Source organism: Gopherus evgoodei, chromosome 1 (genome assembly GCF_007399415.2).
Source record: "Gopherus evgoodei ecotype Sinaloan lineage chromosome 1, rGopEvg1_v1.p, whole genome shotgun sequence".
NCBI classification, from domain to species: domain Eukaryota; kingdom Metazoa; phylum Chordata; order Testudines; family Testudinidae; genus Gopherus; species Gopherus evgoodei.
The window spans coordinates 356,559,395-356,573,934 of record NC_044322.1 but is presented as its reverse complement, the minus strand read 5'-3'; the positions used below and the strand labels follow the sequence as shown (position 1 = coordinate 356,573,934).

Here is a 14,540-nt window from a genome sequence, read left to right as displayed (position 1 = left end):
ACGCCCTTTGCCCCGCCCCTGTCGGTCGCGGCGCGTGCGCGGTGCGGAGGCTCTGACCTTCAGCCGGGCGGCAGCAGCCAGCAGCGGGGAGAGGCGTCGCCATGTTCTCCCGAGGAGCCGCGGTGCTGCTCTACCAGCCGCAATGGTAACGGGGGGTCCTGCGGGTGCCGCCAGGGACCGCGACCGCGGGGTGGGGACGCGGCGAGGGAGGCGCGGCGGCCCAGGGAGCATCGGGCCTGGGGACGAGCAGAGGGCGGCCGCGGCTGAGGATAACGGGGGGGATCTGTACAGGGCTGGGGGGTGCTGCAGGGGGCGGGGCTGGCCCCTGGGTCCGGGTATGGGGGGAGCACCCCAGTACCTGGCTCTTGCTAGGTCAGTGAACAGGGCAGGGGGGGCTGCACCAGGAGTGGCCCAGTTCCGGCCCCTGGGAGCTGCCCTTGCTCCCTTCCCCCCAGCGCGGCCACATCCAGGGGAGCTGGAGTATCGGGGCGATGCACTGAGCCTCTGGGTACGTCTACACTACAGGATAATTTCGAATTAACTTAAACCGGTTTTATTAAACAGATATTATAAAGTCGATTGCACACGTCCACACTAGGCACATTAATTCGGCGGTGTGCGTCCATGGTCCGAGGCTAGCATCTATTTCTGGAGCATTGCACTGTGGGTAGCTATCACTATAACTATCCGGCCAATATCTTCGATTTGCGGCCACACTAACCCTAAATCGATATGTTAATATCGATTTTTAGCGTTACTCCTCTCGTTGGGGAGGAGTACAGAAATTGATTTTAAGAGCCCTTTAAATCGATTTAAAGTGCATTGTAGTGTGGATGGATACAGCGTTAAATCGATTCAACGCTGTTAAAATCGGTTTAACAGTGTAGTGTGGACCAGGCCTCTGTCAGGCCCGGCCCTTCTCTCTGGTCAGACCCCACTGCTGGGGAGAGGAGCTGCGCGCCAAGTTAAGGGGGAGTTCGCAGGGCTGTTCTGTAAAGCTTGGGAAGGGGGCTGCTCAGATAAGGAGGATTTTACCGTAATGTAGCTTGAATGAAAGATCGCTTATCTGGATGTTGCTGCTGCTTTAACCTACCAGGGAAGACAGATTCACTGCCCCGAAGACCATACAAGCTTGATGGATGAAATACAGATTAAAGAAGGTGGTGGGATGGAACGCAAAATCCAGTTCAATTTGTCTCACATTTTATTTTAAATGTTTTTCTTTTAAATTTTAATGTTAAATTATATGAATTAAATTACAGGTCTGTCAGGTGAAGCATGTGAGCAGGTGGACAGTTAGTAGTGGGAGGCCAGCTGAAAGAAGTGAGTTTATAGGAGCGGGGGTTATAAATTTTAGGGTTAGATGAACAATGCCTGGCAAAAAAGAGAAAAGCTAACCTGCCCTTGTAGGTGACAGAGGCTGCGAACATCACAGTGATCTTATCAGATACTGAAGGGAGATATCATCCATTTACTCATTAATTATCATAGATGCCCTTGTATCTTTTGAAGTTATGGATGTTGGTTTTCTCCCATCTCTGATATTTCCTCCCTGCTATCCCCTGTTTATAGCTGACCATCAATAACAGTTTCTTCGGGATAGTGGGTCCTGTACAATGCTGTATGATACATTTAATCAGCATTGCATAGCAATAAAGTATAAAACAAAGATGTGCTCTGCATGGGAAGAAAGGAAAAAGAGAAGATATGAATAAGGTGCAGAATATGAATCAATATAGAATGAAGTATGTTTTCTGTAGTAGCTTAATTAAGAAGCAACAACCCACTTTTACATTGGCAAATATAATTCTCTCATCTCTGGAAAATAGGAGACTATGGTGACTTGTTGGAGTTGCACTTAACACACAATGTTTCTGTTAATTTTCAGGGGCCAAGTCAGGAATATGGCCACTTTAAAAGACAGTAAGTACTTCTGATTTGTTCATAATATGGTAGGAGATGGGAGGAATGGGATGTGTTGCAGAGGCGCATTCTTAAAATGCAGTATTCACTCAAACTGTAATGGTCTTGATTCAGTAAATTGATTATGAAGGAAAAATTTCTCTGTTTTTAAATTTAAAAATGTCGACTTGGAGGCTTTGAAGTTGTGTTGGTTAGGAGACCAGCTCTGCCAGATGGGAGATTTGGTGATAAATTGTCTAAAATGACAGTCATAAGAGGGTCTTCATATTCCTGTGTTTGCAGAAGGTACTTAAGCAGAAAAGCTCCATTAATGGCATCCAGTTGGTGGTGTGGGTAGACCAGAATAAGTGTATGTAACTGAAATTAAAAAGGGCAACTGCATGAGTAGTTTTAAACTAAATACAATAAATAAGTTATTTTTCATATGCATATTTACAAAAACCAAGGACTTTGAGAGAAGGCTGCTGTGCCTGCCTTTAACCTTATTCTATTTCCAAACCTTAGTATTGTAGGTACTCATTTTAGTAATTTAGTTGCTAAACTTCTTTTTGAAAATGGCAAAATTAGTGTCATCTTAATATTGGGACTTGGTGGCACAATGCATTAATAAACTCATACTCCTCCAACCCTCCAAATAAGTAAGATTTAAATGTAGATTTGATAAACAAGGGTAAACTGGTTTCAACCACAACCTGATTCTGGAGGGTCAGGGCTCCTTGTAACGTGTAATCACAAAATCATTTGCTGGCTGATCTGTGTTTGGGAGAGTAACCTGGCTGTCACCGATTAAATTGTAAAGAGAAGCTGCTTACCCTGTGACCATTTCTAGTCAATGCTGTCAGCGTCTTGTTTTCATAAGCCTGAATTTACCCATAAATAATCAGTCTTCCTTTAAAAACAGACAACATTCAATAAAAGATAAATGTACTTTAAGGAAACTGATTTCATTTAAAGACACTATTAAGTTAAAAGTATAACTTCAAAAAATCCTTGCTGATGTTTTTGCTTATTAAGACAAATAATTTTAAAAATTAAATTTACTTTTCTCTGTTGTTGTTTTTTTGTAGACTGTGTATTTCTCTCACTTTGGACAATAAAAATAAACTTGTCAGTTTTACTTGTTTTTCATCTTATCAAATCACTCTTAGGTTTTCATGCACTTGTAAAGTGTTCCAATCTCTATCACAAATAATGCAGGGGAATTTAGTTAGTCTTTGTCTTTTTGAAATCCTTTTCCATTTCTTTCAGTTGGTTTTTTTTAATCCATAGTAACATTTCTAAAAGTCTTGTCTTATATAAAAATGTGCTTGCTTTGCCAAAATCTAAACTTGGGACCAAATTTGACCAGACTGTGTCTTTAAAATACTGAGCTGCTTTACTGCAGGGAATAGGCATGATGACTTGAGAGGGGCATTCATGAAAAAAGGTAGAGATAGATTGGGAAAAGTAAGGCCTACGTGAATATGGAGCTTTAGCTTAAACCCCGACTGCGTCAGTTTCTGGTTTTGGAGCTATGAAAAATTTCTCCTCTGTAGAAAAGAGTCTGTTCTCCAGGTAAATGCACTACAGGATTAATACTATACACGTTTATTTCGAAACATAAGAATGCCCACACTGGGTGAGACCAATGGTACATCTAGCCTAGTGGCCAGTGCCAAATGCTTAAGAGGGAATAAAAGAACAAGGCAGTCTTCAAGTGATCCATCCGCTGTCATCCAGTCCTAGCATCTGGCCCTCAGACACCCAGAGCATGGGGTTGCATCCCTGATCATCTTGGCTATTAGCCATTATGGATCTAGCCTCCATGAATTTGTCATTCTTTTTTGAATCCAGCTATAGTTTTGGCATTCACAGCATCCTCTGGCAAGGAGTTCCATTGGTTGACTGTGTGTTGTATGAAGAAGTACTTCCTTTTGTTTGTTTTAAACCTGCTGCCTATTAATGTGAATGGGTGACCTGTAGTTCTTGTGTTATGTGAAGAAGTAAATAACACTTCCTTATTCACTTTCTCCAAACCATTGATGATTTTATAGACCTCGATCGTATCCTCCCTTACTTTCCTCTTTTCCATGCTGCGTAGTCCCAGTCTTTTTAATTTCTCCTCATATAGAAGCTGTTCCATATCCCTAATCATTTTTGTTGCCCTTCTCTGTTCCTTTCCATTTCTAATGTATTTTTTTTTGAGATGGGGTGACCCGAACTGCATGCAGTATTCCTGGTGTGGGTGTACTATGGATTTATATAGTAGCATTATGAGATTTTCTGTTTTATTATCTATCCCTCTCCTAATGGTTCACAACATTGTTTGCTTTTTTGACTGTTGCTGCACATTGAGTGGATGTTTTCAGAGAACTGTCCAAAATGACTCCAACATCTTTCTTGAGTGGTAACAGCTAATTTAGATCCCATCGTTTTTAGGTGTGTTGGGATTATGTTTTCCCCAATTATTTTGCATTTATCAGCATTGAATTTCATCTGCCATTTTGTTGCCCAGTCACCTAGTTTTTTGAGAGATCCCTTTGTAACTCTTCACAATCTGCTTTGGACTTAACTATTTCGAGTAATTTTGTATCTACAAACTTTGCCTCCTCACTGTTTATCCGGTTTTCCAGATTATTTATGAATATGTTGAACACCATTGGACCTGGTACAAATCCTTGAGGGATACTGCTATTTATCTCTTTCCATTCTGAATACTGACCATCTATTCCATTTATAGGAAAAAGTGGAGCTCGCATTCTGTCTAAATTGCTGCTTTTATTATTTTGCTAGTTTACAGATTACATTTGCAGTTATGTTTAATCTCACTTGAATTTTTTTATATTGTCCTCTCTCTCTATCTTATAGAAGCTGATTAATTTGTGACTGCTAGAAACTTTAGCCCAATTTTAACCCTCAAATGCTTGTAGTTACCAGGCGTTTAAAGTCCATCAAGAATATCCAGAAGATTACAAAGTCCATGAAGATGGTTGCTGCAGCGAAGTATGCCAGAGCCGAGAGGGAACTGAAACCAGCTAGAGTGTATGGAGTAGGATCTTTGGGTAAGATAAGTTGTTTGTGTGGTATCTGACGTAAGAATTGAGGGGGAGAATTTCAATAAGACTTGTGCTCCTAAATCCCCTATATGCTTATCAGACTTTCTGGGGGAGATTTTCGAAGGGAGAAGCCATATCTTAGCGACGATGTGAACGTTAAATATTTTTAAATTCATTTTCTGTTAGCTTCCCTTAAATATTATGTCCTAACTTGTAAGAGCTTTTTAGAAAACATAAGGAAATTTCTGCTCCCCGTCCATGTTTATAATGGTCTTTTGGTTTAGCTCGGAAACAGCAACACCTAATAATTTAGGGCCCATCTCCTCTCTTCTCTTGTCCTCTTTCTGCACTCATGTGCCTGTTTGGTACATCTTCAGTTTAAACTTTGCTGTTACTGGTAAACACGCTGTTACAAAGCATGGGGGAAAAGCATGCACCTGAGCTACCTTTGGAATGATGTACAGGACTAATGCATCAACACAACAGTGAAACTGACTAGACACAGAGCAGGGCCAAATGCGCAGGAGTAAACCATTATTTAAAAAATAACTGACACAGAAAGATACAATAACCTTAAGAGTTAATTATATCATCAATAGACAGACAAAACTGTGAATGGCGTCCCTTTAGAAATGGTTCTAGTCAGAATAGGCACTAATATGTTTAGTCAATGTCAAAATGTCTCCTAAGAGACATTACTAGGGATGAATATGGTTGAATGCAACTTTTCCTGCTTTTTTTTCCTCCAGCTCTCTATGAGAAAGCAGAAATTAAGGTCCCCGAAGACAAGAAGAAACACCTCATTATTGGTGTGTCCTCTGATCGTGGTCTTTGTGGTGCTATCCATACCTCTGTTGCTAAAGCCATAAAAACTGAAATTAGCACCCTCTCAGATGCAGGGAAAGAGGTCATGGTGGTTGGAGTGGGTGACAAGTTAAGAGGCCTGCTTCAAAGGTAATCTTTGAGTAGTAATGCTTTAAATCAGTGGTCTCCAACCTTTTTATGCCTAAGATCACTTTTTGAATTTAAGGGCAACCCAGGATCTACGCTGCCCCATTCACTCCATTTCCACCCCCCACAGTTGCTTGCTCTCCCCCACCCTCTTTCACTTTCACTGGGCTGGGGCTGACAGGTTTGGGGTTTGGGTGAGGATGCAGGCCCTGGGATGGGGCTGAGGGATTCACTGTGTGGGAGAGAGCTGTGGGCTGAGCCTGGGGCAGGGGGTTGGTGTACAGGAGGGGGTGAGGGGTGCAATGTCTGGGAGGGAGTATAGGTGCAGGAGGAGGCTCTGGAGCAGAGTGTTGGGGTGTAGGGTGTTGTGGGCTGCTGGCTCTGGGAGGCAGTTGGGGTGCAGGCTCCCGCTGTGGGGGGGCATTTACCTGAAGGGGCTTCCGGATGCACAGTGGGGCTAAGGCAGGCTCACTCCCTGCCTCAACCCCACTCAGGCACATTGGCCCCTCCTCCCTATCACAAGCCAGGCCACCTTGCCAACCAGCAGTGCTCCACATGGCCATGCCACTCCCAGAAGGGGCCATCGCACCATGGAGGGAACACATGACTCTGTATGCTGCCCCTCTCTGCAGGCACTGCCCCTGCACCTCCCATTGGCCACAGCTCCCTGTTCCTGGCCAATGGAGCTGCGGGGGCAGTGCAAGGAGACCCCTCCCTCGTGTGCGCACCGGCAGGGGTGTGCTGGCCGCTTCTGGGAGCGACATGGGGCTGCAGCAGGCAATCCCGTTATGTTGCCGTGGCTGGAGATCGCGATCGACTGGGAAAGACTCAAGAATCAACCAGCCAATCACGATCGGGTTGGTGAGCGCTGCTTTAAATTTTCTATAGTAGAAATTTCAGGACTATCCTTTAATAAACAGCTTGGAATGCGTAGGCTAATTTATTTTAAAATGGCTATGAAAAAAAATCAAGTTTCTGTAGAACAAATTCCTGCAATTATGCTAAAGTTCTTTTTGCTGAATTGTGTTCTGGTGTTAATTGTCGCATTGTATTGAACTATGCTGGAATGAGAATGTGATTGCTGACAAGACTCACTATTGTAAAAATTAGAGGTACATCTCGTGAAGCTATTCCAGTGAGCCAAATTTTAAATAACTAAAATTCCTTTCATCTAGGCCCCAGTCCAGAAAAGCACTGATGCATATGCTTTACTATAAGGACACCAGTAGTCCCCTTTAAAGTCAGTGGGTCTGTTTTGTGTGCTTAAAGCAAAGCATGGGCTTAAGTGTTTACCTAAATCAAGGCCTATAGTTGGGTTCTACAATAGCACATTGGCTCAGGTTTTACACAGACTTGGTTTTATTTTAGAACACACAGTAACCATTTCCTGGTGACATTCAAAGACGTGGGAAGGAAGCCCCCCAGCTTTGGAGATGCTTCAGTGATTGCCTTAGAGCTGCTAAATTCTGGATATGAATTCGATGAAGGATCTGTCATCTACAATCGATTCAGGCAAGATAAACTGAGACTGGTCTTCAGATGTCTTTCTTTTGTTTTAAGAGTGCACAGAAAGAAGTAGGGTGGAAGGTTTTATGTAGACTCATACAGTATATGGAAGTGGTATGTTAGTCTGGTGACGACATCTAAAAACTCATGGTGAACTGACATGCTTTTTTTTTTTGTTTAAAAAAGTCAAGATTTCAAACAATCATAATATATGTGTAAGCTTAGATGTTCTTTAACAATTACTGGAAAGCACATACCTGTCAAAAGCTATGTTCTGGGTTCTGTTCTTTATTCCTGTTATAGTTGATGGTGTTACAACAAAAGTAGTATAAGGAGTTTTCTGTTCTTGGTTGTTTGAGGTGTCAGCTGTTCACCACAGCACCACGGAATGCTAATCTCAGGTTTTGGAAAACAAAAGTGTTTTTCATCAATTTTTAGATTAGAATTACAGTAGAGACTTTTTTTTTTACAGTAATAAAGATCTTTAAAAATCATTTGTCTCATGTAGGTCTGTCATCTCCTACAAGACAGATGAAAAACCTTTCTACTCTCTTGATACAGTTGCTGGTGCTGGTAAGTAGTAAAATTAACTATGCAGTCCAATTCAAGGAATAAAACTCTAGAAAGACCATGAAATATACGGTCTGTCAGTTAGTTGTCATAACACAACCCCGTTTTGCTTACTTTTGCCTGGTTGTATACTTACATGTCTGGCAATCCAAGGATGTCATTTGTGAGGGTGGGATTTTTAAGTTAAGTTGTTTTGGGGTTTTTTACTACCACATTAGCATAGTTTGTGATTTGACCTCTGTTGACAGGGACTTGATTTTGCTTGTTTTATATCAAACAAGATGTTGAAACTAAAATAAAATTTGCTTTCAGTGTGAACAAGGTTGGATGCTAGGAAGCAAAAACATGTCAGTAACTTTTAATGCCACAGTATCTTCAGTAGGATGTGACTAGTTTTGTCGGGTTTTTAATCTCCACTCTTACCTATTCTTACAGAAAGCATTAGTATCTATGATGATATTGATGCTGACGTGCTGCGAAACTACCAGGAGTTTACATTAGCAAACATCCTCTTCTACTCTCTGAAGGAATCCACCACCAGCGAGCAGAGTGCCAGAATGACTGCTATGGACAACGCTAGCAAAAATGCTTGTAAGAATACTCTTGGGGATGTTTATAGGATTTCAGCAGTCTAGCAGGATCAACCAGAAGTTCACCATCTCGCTTGTACATTTTCAGTGTTTGCTATTCTAGCCCATCCCCCACTCTTCATGTCCCACAATCCTAGTTGCTGTCTCTTCAGCCAATACAGCCCTTCCAGAGACACCAGCCTTACTCAGTACCTAAGAAAAAGGGGCTGCTGCTCAGTGACGTTATATTCTTGGTACCTAGTTCCCTTGATATGGAAAGCAAGAGGCTCTGGCGAGAAGGGGAATGCAGGATTCCTGTTTAAGAGTGTAAAGTACTGGGCTGGCCCTACGACTTCCACGAGTACTTTACGCTTTTTCATTGTCTGTTGAGTTGAGATTTCAAAAAGCTCCATAAACTTTTAATTAAGCCTCTCAAACCCATTGCGATTACTGTGACATCAATTTTATAGATGGGGAAACTGAAGCAAATTTTTAAATATACCCAAGGTCACCCAGCAGGTTGGTGGACAAGCAATAGAGTTTAGGAGTTGAATCAATTTTTTTTCTTACTCTGGCCACAACCTCTAAGTTTTTGGACTAAAGTACTGCAGTGTGGTAAACAGAGTGGTACTTGCAGCCATAGGTACTTTTTGTATGACTTAATTTAAAAAAAAAAAACAATGCTAACTAAAATATTATATTATTTGATCAGCTCTAATTTACACCCATTGTGTGTGTGAAACAAAATGGTTTTGCACAGCCTAAGATCGAGAGCTTCTATGCTTGCTTTTTTTCTTTTTGTTTAATTCCAAGGGAGAAATTACTGTTTGGATTTAAACATCTCCCTTTCAGTGTTTGCAACCCAAACATTTAATCATTTAAGCTGGGGCATCAATCAGAAATGAGACTCGTGTCCATTTATATTGTCTAAGCTGAGTGCAAAGCAAAAAGTGAGAAGTCACCACTAATGAGAGAAAGCAAATTGCTGTCAGTTTTAGTACGCAGAGGTAAGGATGTTTTAAAATATACAGTCACATTATGCGGAGAATAGCACAGTGAATTCAGAAAGCCCCTATTATGTGAGGGAGAGGGCAACAGAAGGAGTTTGGGTATGTTTCCTTGCTGGCCTCCTTCCCTCAACAGATGAGGGAGGTCTAGCTCCAGCTCCAAGGAGGAATTAATGGGAGACCAGGTAGATTCCCAATTAGACATTTCTGCTGGTCAGAACAGTGGTAACTTGCTTAAACAACTGCTGCATTTCCTTTTCAGTATAGCTACCCATGGGGGGCACATTGCAGCACAGCTACGGGAGACGGAATAGCAGATACTGAGGTCTCATTCCATAAATACTAGATTGCTTTAACAAATTACACCACATTGCATTCACTAGTTTAAGGTATAATTAAAGCTGATCTGCAGCTGACAAAATAAGGTATCAGAATACATCTTGACATGCAGTACCCTTTATTTTTCCTTTCCTTGGTTAACAATATTTAGTAAATTGCAATGGGTCACTCAGTTGTTGGTGTGAATTAACAATGTTGTACTGTGCTGTGCTCAAGTCGATCAGAAGGAAGTGTATCTAATTTTTTCCATTTCCGGATTCTACCATCTAAATTTAAATTTTTATTTGTAGCTGAGATTATTGACAAATTGACCTTGACATTCAACCGTACCCGTCAAGCTGTCATCACCAAGGAGCTTATTGAGATCATTTCTGGTGCTGCTGCTCTGTAAGTATCTGTGTAAATATGCAACAAGGCTTTTCACTTAGATTGTTTTAATGTTCAAATGTCCTGCTGTTTACCTTGTATTAAATAGGTGGTAAGGTGGAGGAACAGCTGTTATAAAACTAAAGGAAAAAATGATGCATTGATACTTGAAGAGTTCTTTATTCTGCTTTAGCAAATTCCCATGACTGGTATGATGCTTAAAGCCTGCATTCAGCTCAAATTTTGCCTCAGCAACTGCTGGCTGGTATAGAAGATTCTGTAGCCATGAAGCTGCATCGTGTTCATAAGAAGTGTCTCTTTCCCTTGCACCTCCCCACCTTTGAGGGGACACTCATTTCTGCCCCATTCTATGGGTATAATTACCTGGGCCTTTTTTCATCCACCCTTGACTCAGACAGCCCCAAATCTCTCTCTGGTGTAGAGTAGATTCTTGTTTTGGGGAGCCTACTTAGGAGATTGGCCTTTCTTCTGTATAGGTCAGCTTGCTGTGTAGGTTAGAAAGTGAGGGATAACTTCTGTTGGATGGAACTTTAGCTTGTTGAATGTAAATGCGCATTTTAATGAAATAAAACCAGTTTAGCACTTGTGTGTTTTGCTGACAAATACAAAACTTTGTCACTCTGCTAAGAACTGCAGAACACTGTGCGCTATGGGCGATAAGAGGTGGTTGTGCTTAAGCTCATAATTGGTTTACTTGCACAGAATTAATTTAAATTGCATCTAATCAGCAGATTAGACTTGTGTTCTAATTAAAGATATAGACCAATGCATTCATAACTAATGTGTGTACAGAAATGGCAGAAAACAGCTTGTGGCACAACTGCATGTGTGCGCGTTTTTAATGCGCTCTTTAATTGATATTTAATTTGGCTGCTCAGTGACACATCCTTGGTTAAATCATAAGAATAACTTTGCCTTGGTTTGCATGAGTTGCTTCTTAACCTGCTTGTTCTGTTTTTTCCCATAACAACATTACCAGGGGATAATCGGAAAGCAAGTTTCAGCCAAAGTCAAGAGGTAAAGTGATGAAGTAGAAACTAGATTCTTCCAAAAAAAAAAAAAAATGGTTCGGCACTGATGATCCTGAAGCAGTTAATGAGAAATATGTCTGCATTGCAACACAGAAATCTGAATTTTAAGTGCCCTCTTCTCCTAAACTTTTGGAGAAATCATTTGGGGGGTGTCTGGTATGGGCCCATCTGTAATTAGAGCATAATAGCATCTTGTCAACAGTGGTACCATAGAAAATTGTTTTTAAACATCAGTATTGCTCTATGCTGCCACATATGTAACAGGCTTATAATATTGTGCCTTATGGTTCTCGAGAGCTTTAATGCACATAATGTGTGAGGAATTGAAAGTGATCCATACTTCACACAGTGTATACAAGTCCACAAATACTCTGACCCTATTTATGGTTTAATTCAATATCCTTGAGCCACTGAACTCCCTTAAATAATCATTCATTTTAAATGTTCTAGCACCATAAGCATATACAGTATTTTACAAATACACAGACAAGACACTATCCTACCCACTGTAGAATTTACAGTAGTAGGAATGTAGAAATTGATATGAAAAGGATTATGAAAGAAGTGGGTTTAAAGAAGAATTAGGAGGACAGAGAGGGCATTTGAAGTGAGAACTGTTAAAAGCTTGTGGGGCAGCATGAAAAGAGAGTGGAAATAATGTAATATGCACACTTAAAGATAGTCTTGATATATGTGTGAACTTTAAATATTTCTTATATTTTTATAGGTAAAGAAACGAGGAGCTATTCTAGAGAGTTGGTTTAACCTGCTTATATCCATGTTGATAAAACTGTTGGTCCATCATTCTGTGAAGAATTAATGGGGAAAACCTGAAAATATTTGTAAATTATCTTACAATAAACCACCTACATGAAACAAACATTCTTGTTTTCTCGTGTGTGAATATCTAAATCAAAGAGAATCAATTACTTTTTGAAACCAGCTCTTTACTGCTTTTAATCTGTTTATGGGGTACATAGTGTGTATGTGGGTTTTCTGTAGAGAAGCACACAAAATGTTATTCAGGGCTACTCTGAGCGGGGGATCCATGAGTGGCGATTGATGCATCAGTGGTCAACTTAGCAGGTCTAGTCAAGACCCACTCAATTGACTGCAGATCAATCGCTCGTGGACATCTCGTAGGGTGGACTCCCCAGTAAGTAGATCTAAGCTACGTCAATTTAAGTTACACTATTCACATAACTCAAATTGCATAGCTGAGATCGAATTTTCCCTGTAGTGTAGACAAGGCCTCAGAGAACAAATTGTCTATGTAATCTGGCATTCTTAAAGAATATCCAATGCCTCATGTTTCAAAGGAAAGTGTAAAGTCTGGGTAATGCATCTGTTCAGTAGCCTAGTGCCATAAGGAAACATGCAATTCACTTTGCTTCATATTATACTACAAAGTTGGGGTTTTGTTCCTTTTCCGATAAGGTGCATAACCAATCCTGTCCCTTGGATCTTATATTCTAAAACAAAAACAGTTCTGAGTGGCAGATGTGTTATCTCAGTGGTGTGGTTTTTTTTTAATAACTTTAAAATACTGTCTAGAGCAGAGGTGGGCAAACTACAGCCCGTGGGCCACATCTGGCCTGCCCCTGAGCTCCTGTCCCCGGAGGCCCTACTCCGCTGTTCCCCTTCCCTCACAGCCTCAGCTCGCCCTGCCGCCGATTCAACGCTCTGGGCAGCGGGGCTGTGAGCTCTTACCAGGCATAGTGGTGTGGCTGGCTCCAGCTGGTCGGCGTGGTTGCCTGTCCTGGGCTCTGGCCATAGCGCCAGCCACTGGCGCTCCAGGGAGCATGAAGCGGGGAGCTGGATAGATGGCAGGAGAGTTCGGGGTGGCAGTGTGTATAGGGGGTGGGGAACGGGGGTTAAATGAGGGAAGGGGTTCCCGGGGGACGGTCAGGGGCAGGGGTTCCAGGGGCAATCAGAGGGACAGGGAGAAGAGGTGGTTGGATGGAGAAGGGGTCTGGGGAGGGGGGCAGTCAGGAATGAAAGGAGGTGTTGGATGGGACAGCGGGGGGCAGTCGGGACAGGGAATGGGGGGTTGGGTGGGACAGGAGTCCCAGGAGGTGAGAAGCGGTGGGGGTCAGATGAGGGCAGGGCTAGCCCTCCCCTAACCAGCCCTCTATACAATTTCGAAAACCTGATGCAGCCCTCAGGCCAAAAAGTTTGCCCGCCCCTAGCCTAGAGCTATGTACTTCTTCATTTTATTAGTCAATAGTGTCACTCTGAAAGAAGACTTGTAATTGTGAGAAGGAACTTTGAGAGGATTGTAGTTTGAACTGGGGGAAAGGCAGTCAATATGTGTGGTGGTGGCATGAAAGAAGGAACAAGGAAAAGAAAGAAGGAAACAGCAGTGACGGTACAAGAAGATCAGAAGGAAATGACAGCAGAATTGTTGACAGAAGCAAAGCCTTGAAGATTAGAATTGAATCTGAGGCAAAAGGCAGGAGAGGAAGCCAAAGAGACTTGAACAGAGTTGCGCTGCTGAGTGGTAAAGGAAGATCTTAACTGAAATGTTTGGAGAGACAAGAGAGGGACAATGGGGGAAATTGGAATGCCAGAGATGAACAGGTTTCAGTGATCAATGCAATTGATTGATTTGGAGCAGATTTCACTTTTTTTAAAATGATCAGTGTAACTTTTTTCAAAACAGTACTTAATTTGGTAGCCTTGTTGCTATGTAACCAATTGCAGCTTTGACTGATGACCCTCGTAATTGGCAACTTTAACGAGTCCCAGAGCATTTTCTGTGTGTGTTTTATATAGCAGTCAAAATATGGTAGGCATTTTAGTTATGTGGGAAGAGGAATCCCTGACCTGAAGGCTTACAGTCTAAGGCCTCGATCCATTTACGCTTAAGTGTAACTTCACTCATGAGTAGTTGGCTCCTTTCTTTTTTTTCCTCCCCAAAACCATTGGCTAACTGCCTGTTCCTTGCCCCTGTCATTAGTTAGCTGAGCCATAACTGCTTTCAAACTGCGATCCTAAAAGTAGAGTCCAGAAAACTTTGTGCTGCAATTGCTTTACTTACCTTGGGGGGAGGGAACTATGCGGCTGCTTAAATGGCTGGCAAATCAATTTCAGGAGTATTCTGATAGCTGATGCTCTAATTTTCTCTAACGTCTGTCTCTTGCCTTTTCAAATAGTAGTAAAATACAGTGGGACGTAGAGTAGGGTTTATAGTTAGGTTGAGATTTAGACCTCACATCTCAA

At 41.9% G+C, this 14,540-nt stretch overlaps 1 protein-coding gene across 4 annotated transcripts; it reads left to right on the top strand.

Moving 5' to 3' along the window:
- Positions 1–14: 14 nt before the first annotated feature.
- On the top strand, positions 15–12,198 carry ATP5F1C (ATP synthase F1 subunit gamma). Of its 4 annotated transcripts, XM_030571940.1 has the most exons (11): positions 79–145; positions 1,263–1,323; positions 1,889–1,923; positions 4,833–4,964; positions 5,708–5,912; positions 7,278–7,421; positions 7,924–7,988; positions 8,421–8,576; positions 10,191–10,287; positions 11,267–11,304; positions 12,046–12,198. In XM_030571940.1, the coding sequence occupies exons 3-10, from the start codon at positions 1,905–1,907 to the stop codon at positions 11,271–11,273; spliced, it is 825 nt and encodes a 274-aa protein (XP_030427800.1). In that variant the 5' UTR covers positions 79–145; positions 1,263–1,323; positions 1,889–1,904; the 3' UTR covers positions 11,274–11,304; positions 12,046–12,198. The 4 variants fall into 4 exon arrangements, with proteins under 4 accessions (XP_030427534.1, XP_030427621.1, XP_030427711.1 ...); XM_030571674.1 differs by lacking the exon at positions 1,263–1,323 and having other exon boundaries at positions 15–145; XM_030571761.1 differs by lacking the exons at positions 1,263–1,323; positions 11,267–11,304 and having other exon boundaries at positions 15–145.
- Positions 12,199–14,540: the final 2,342 nt, after the last annotated feature.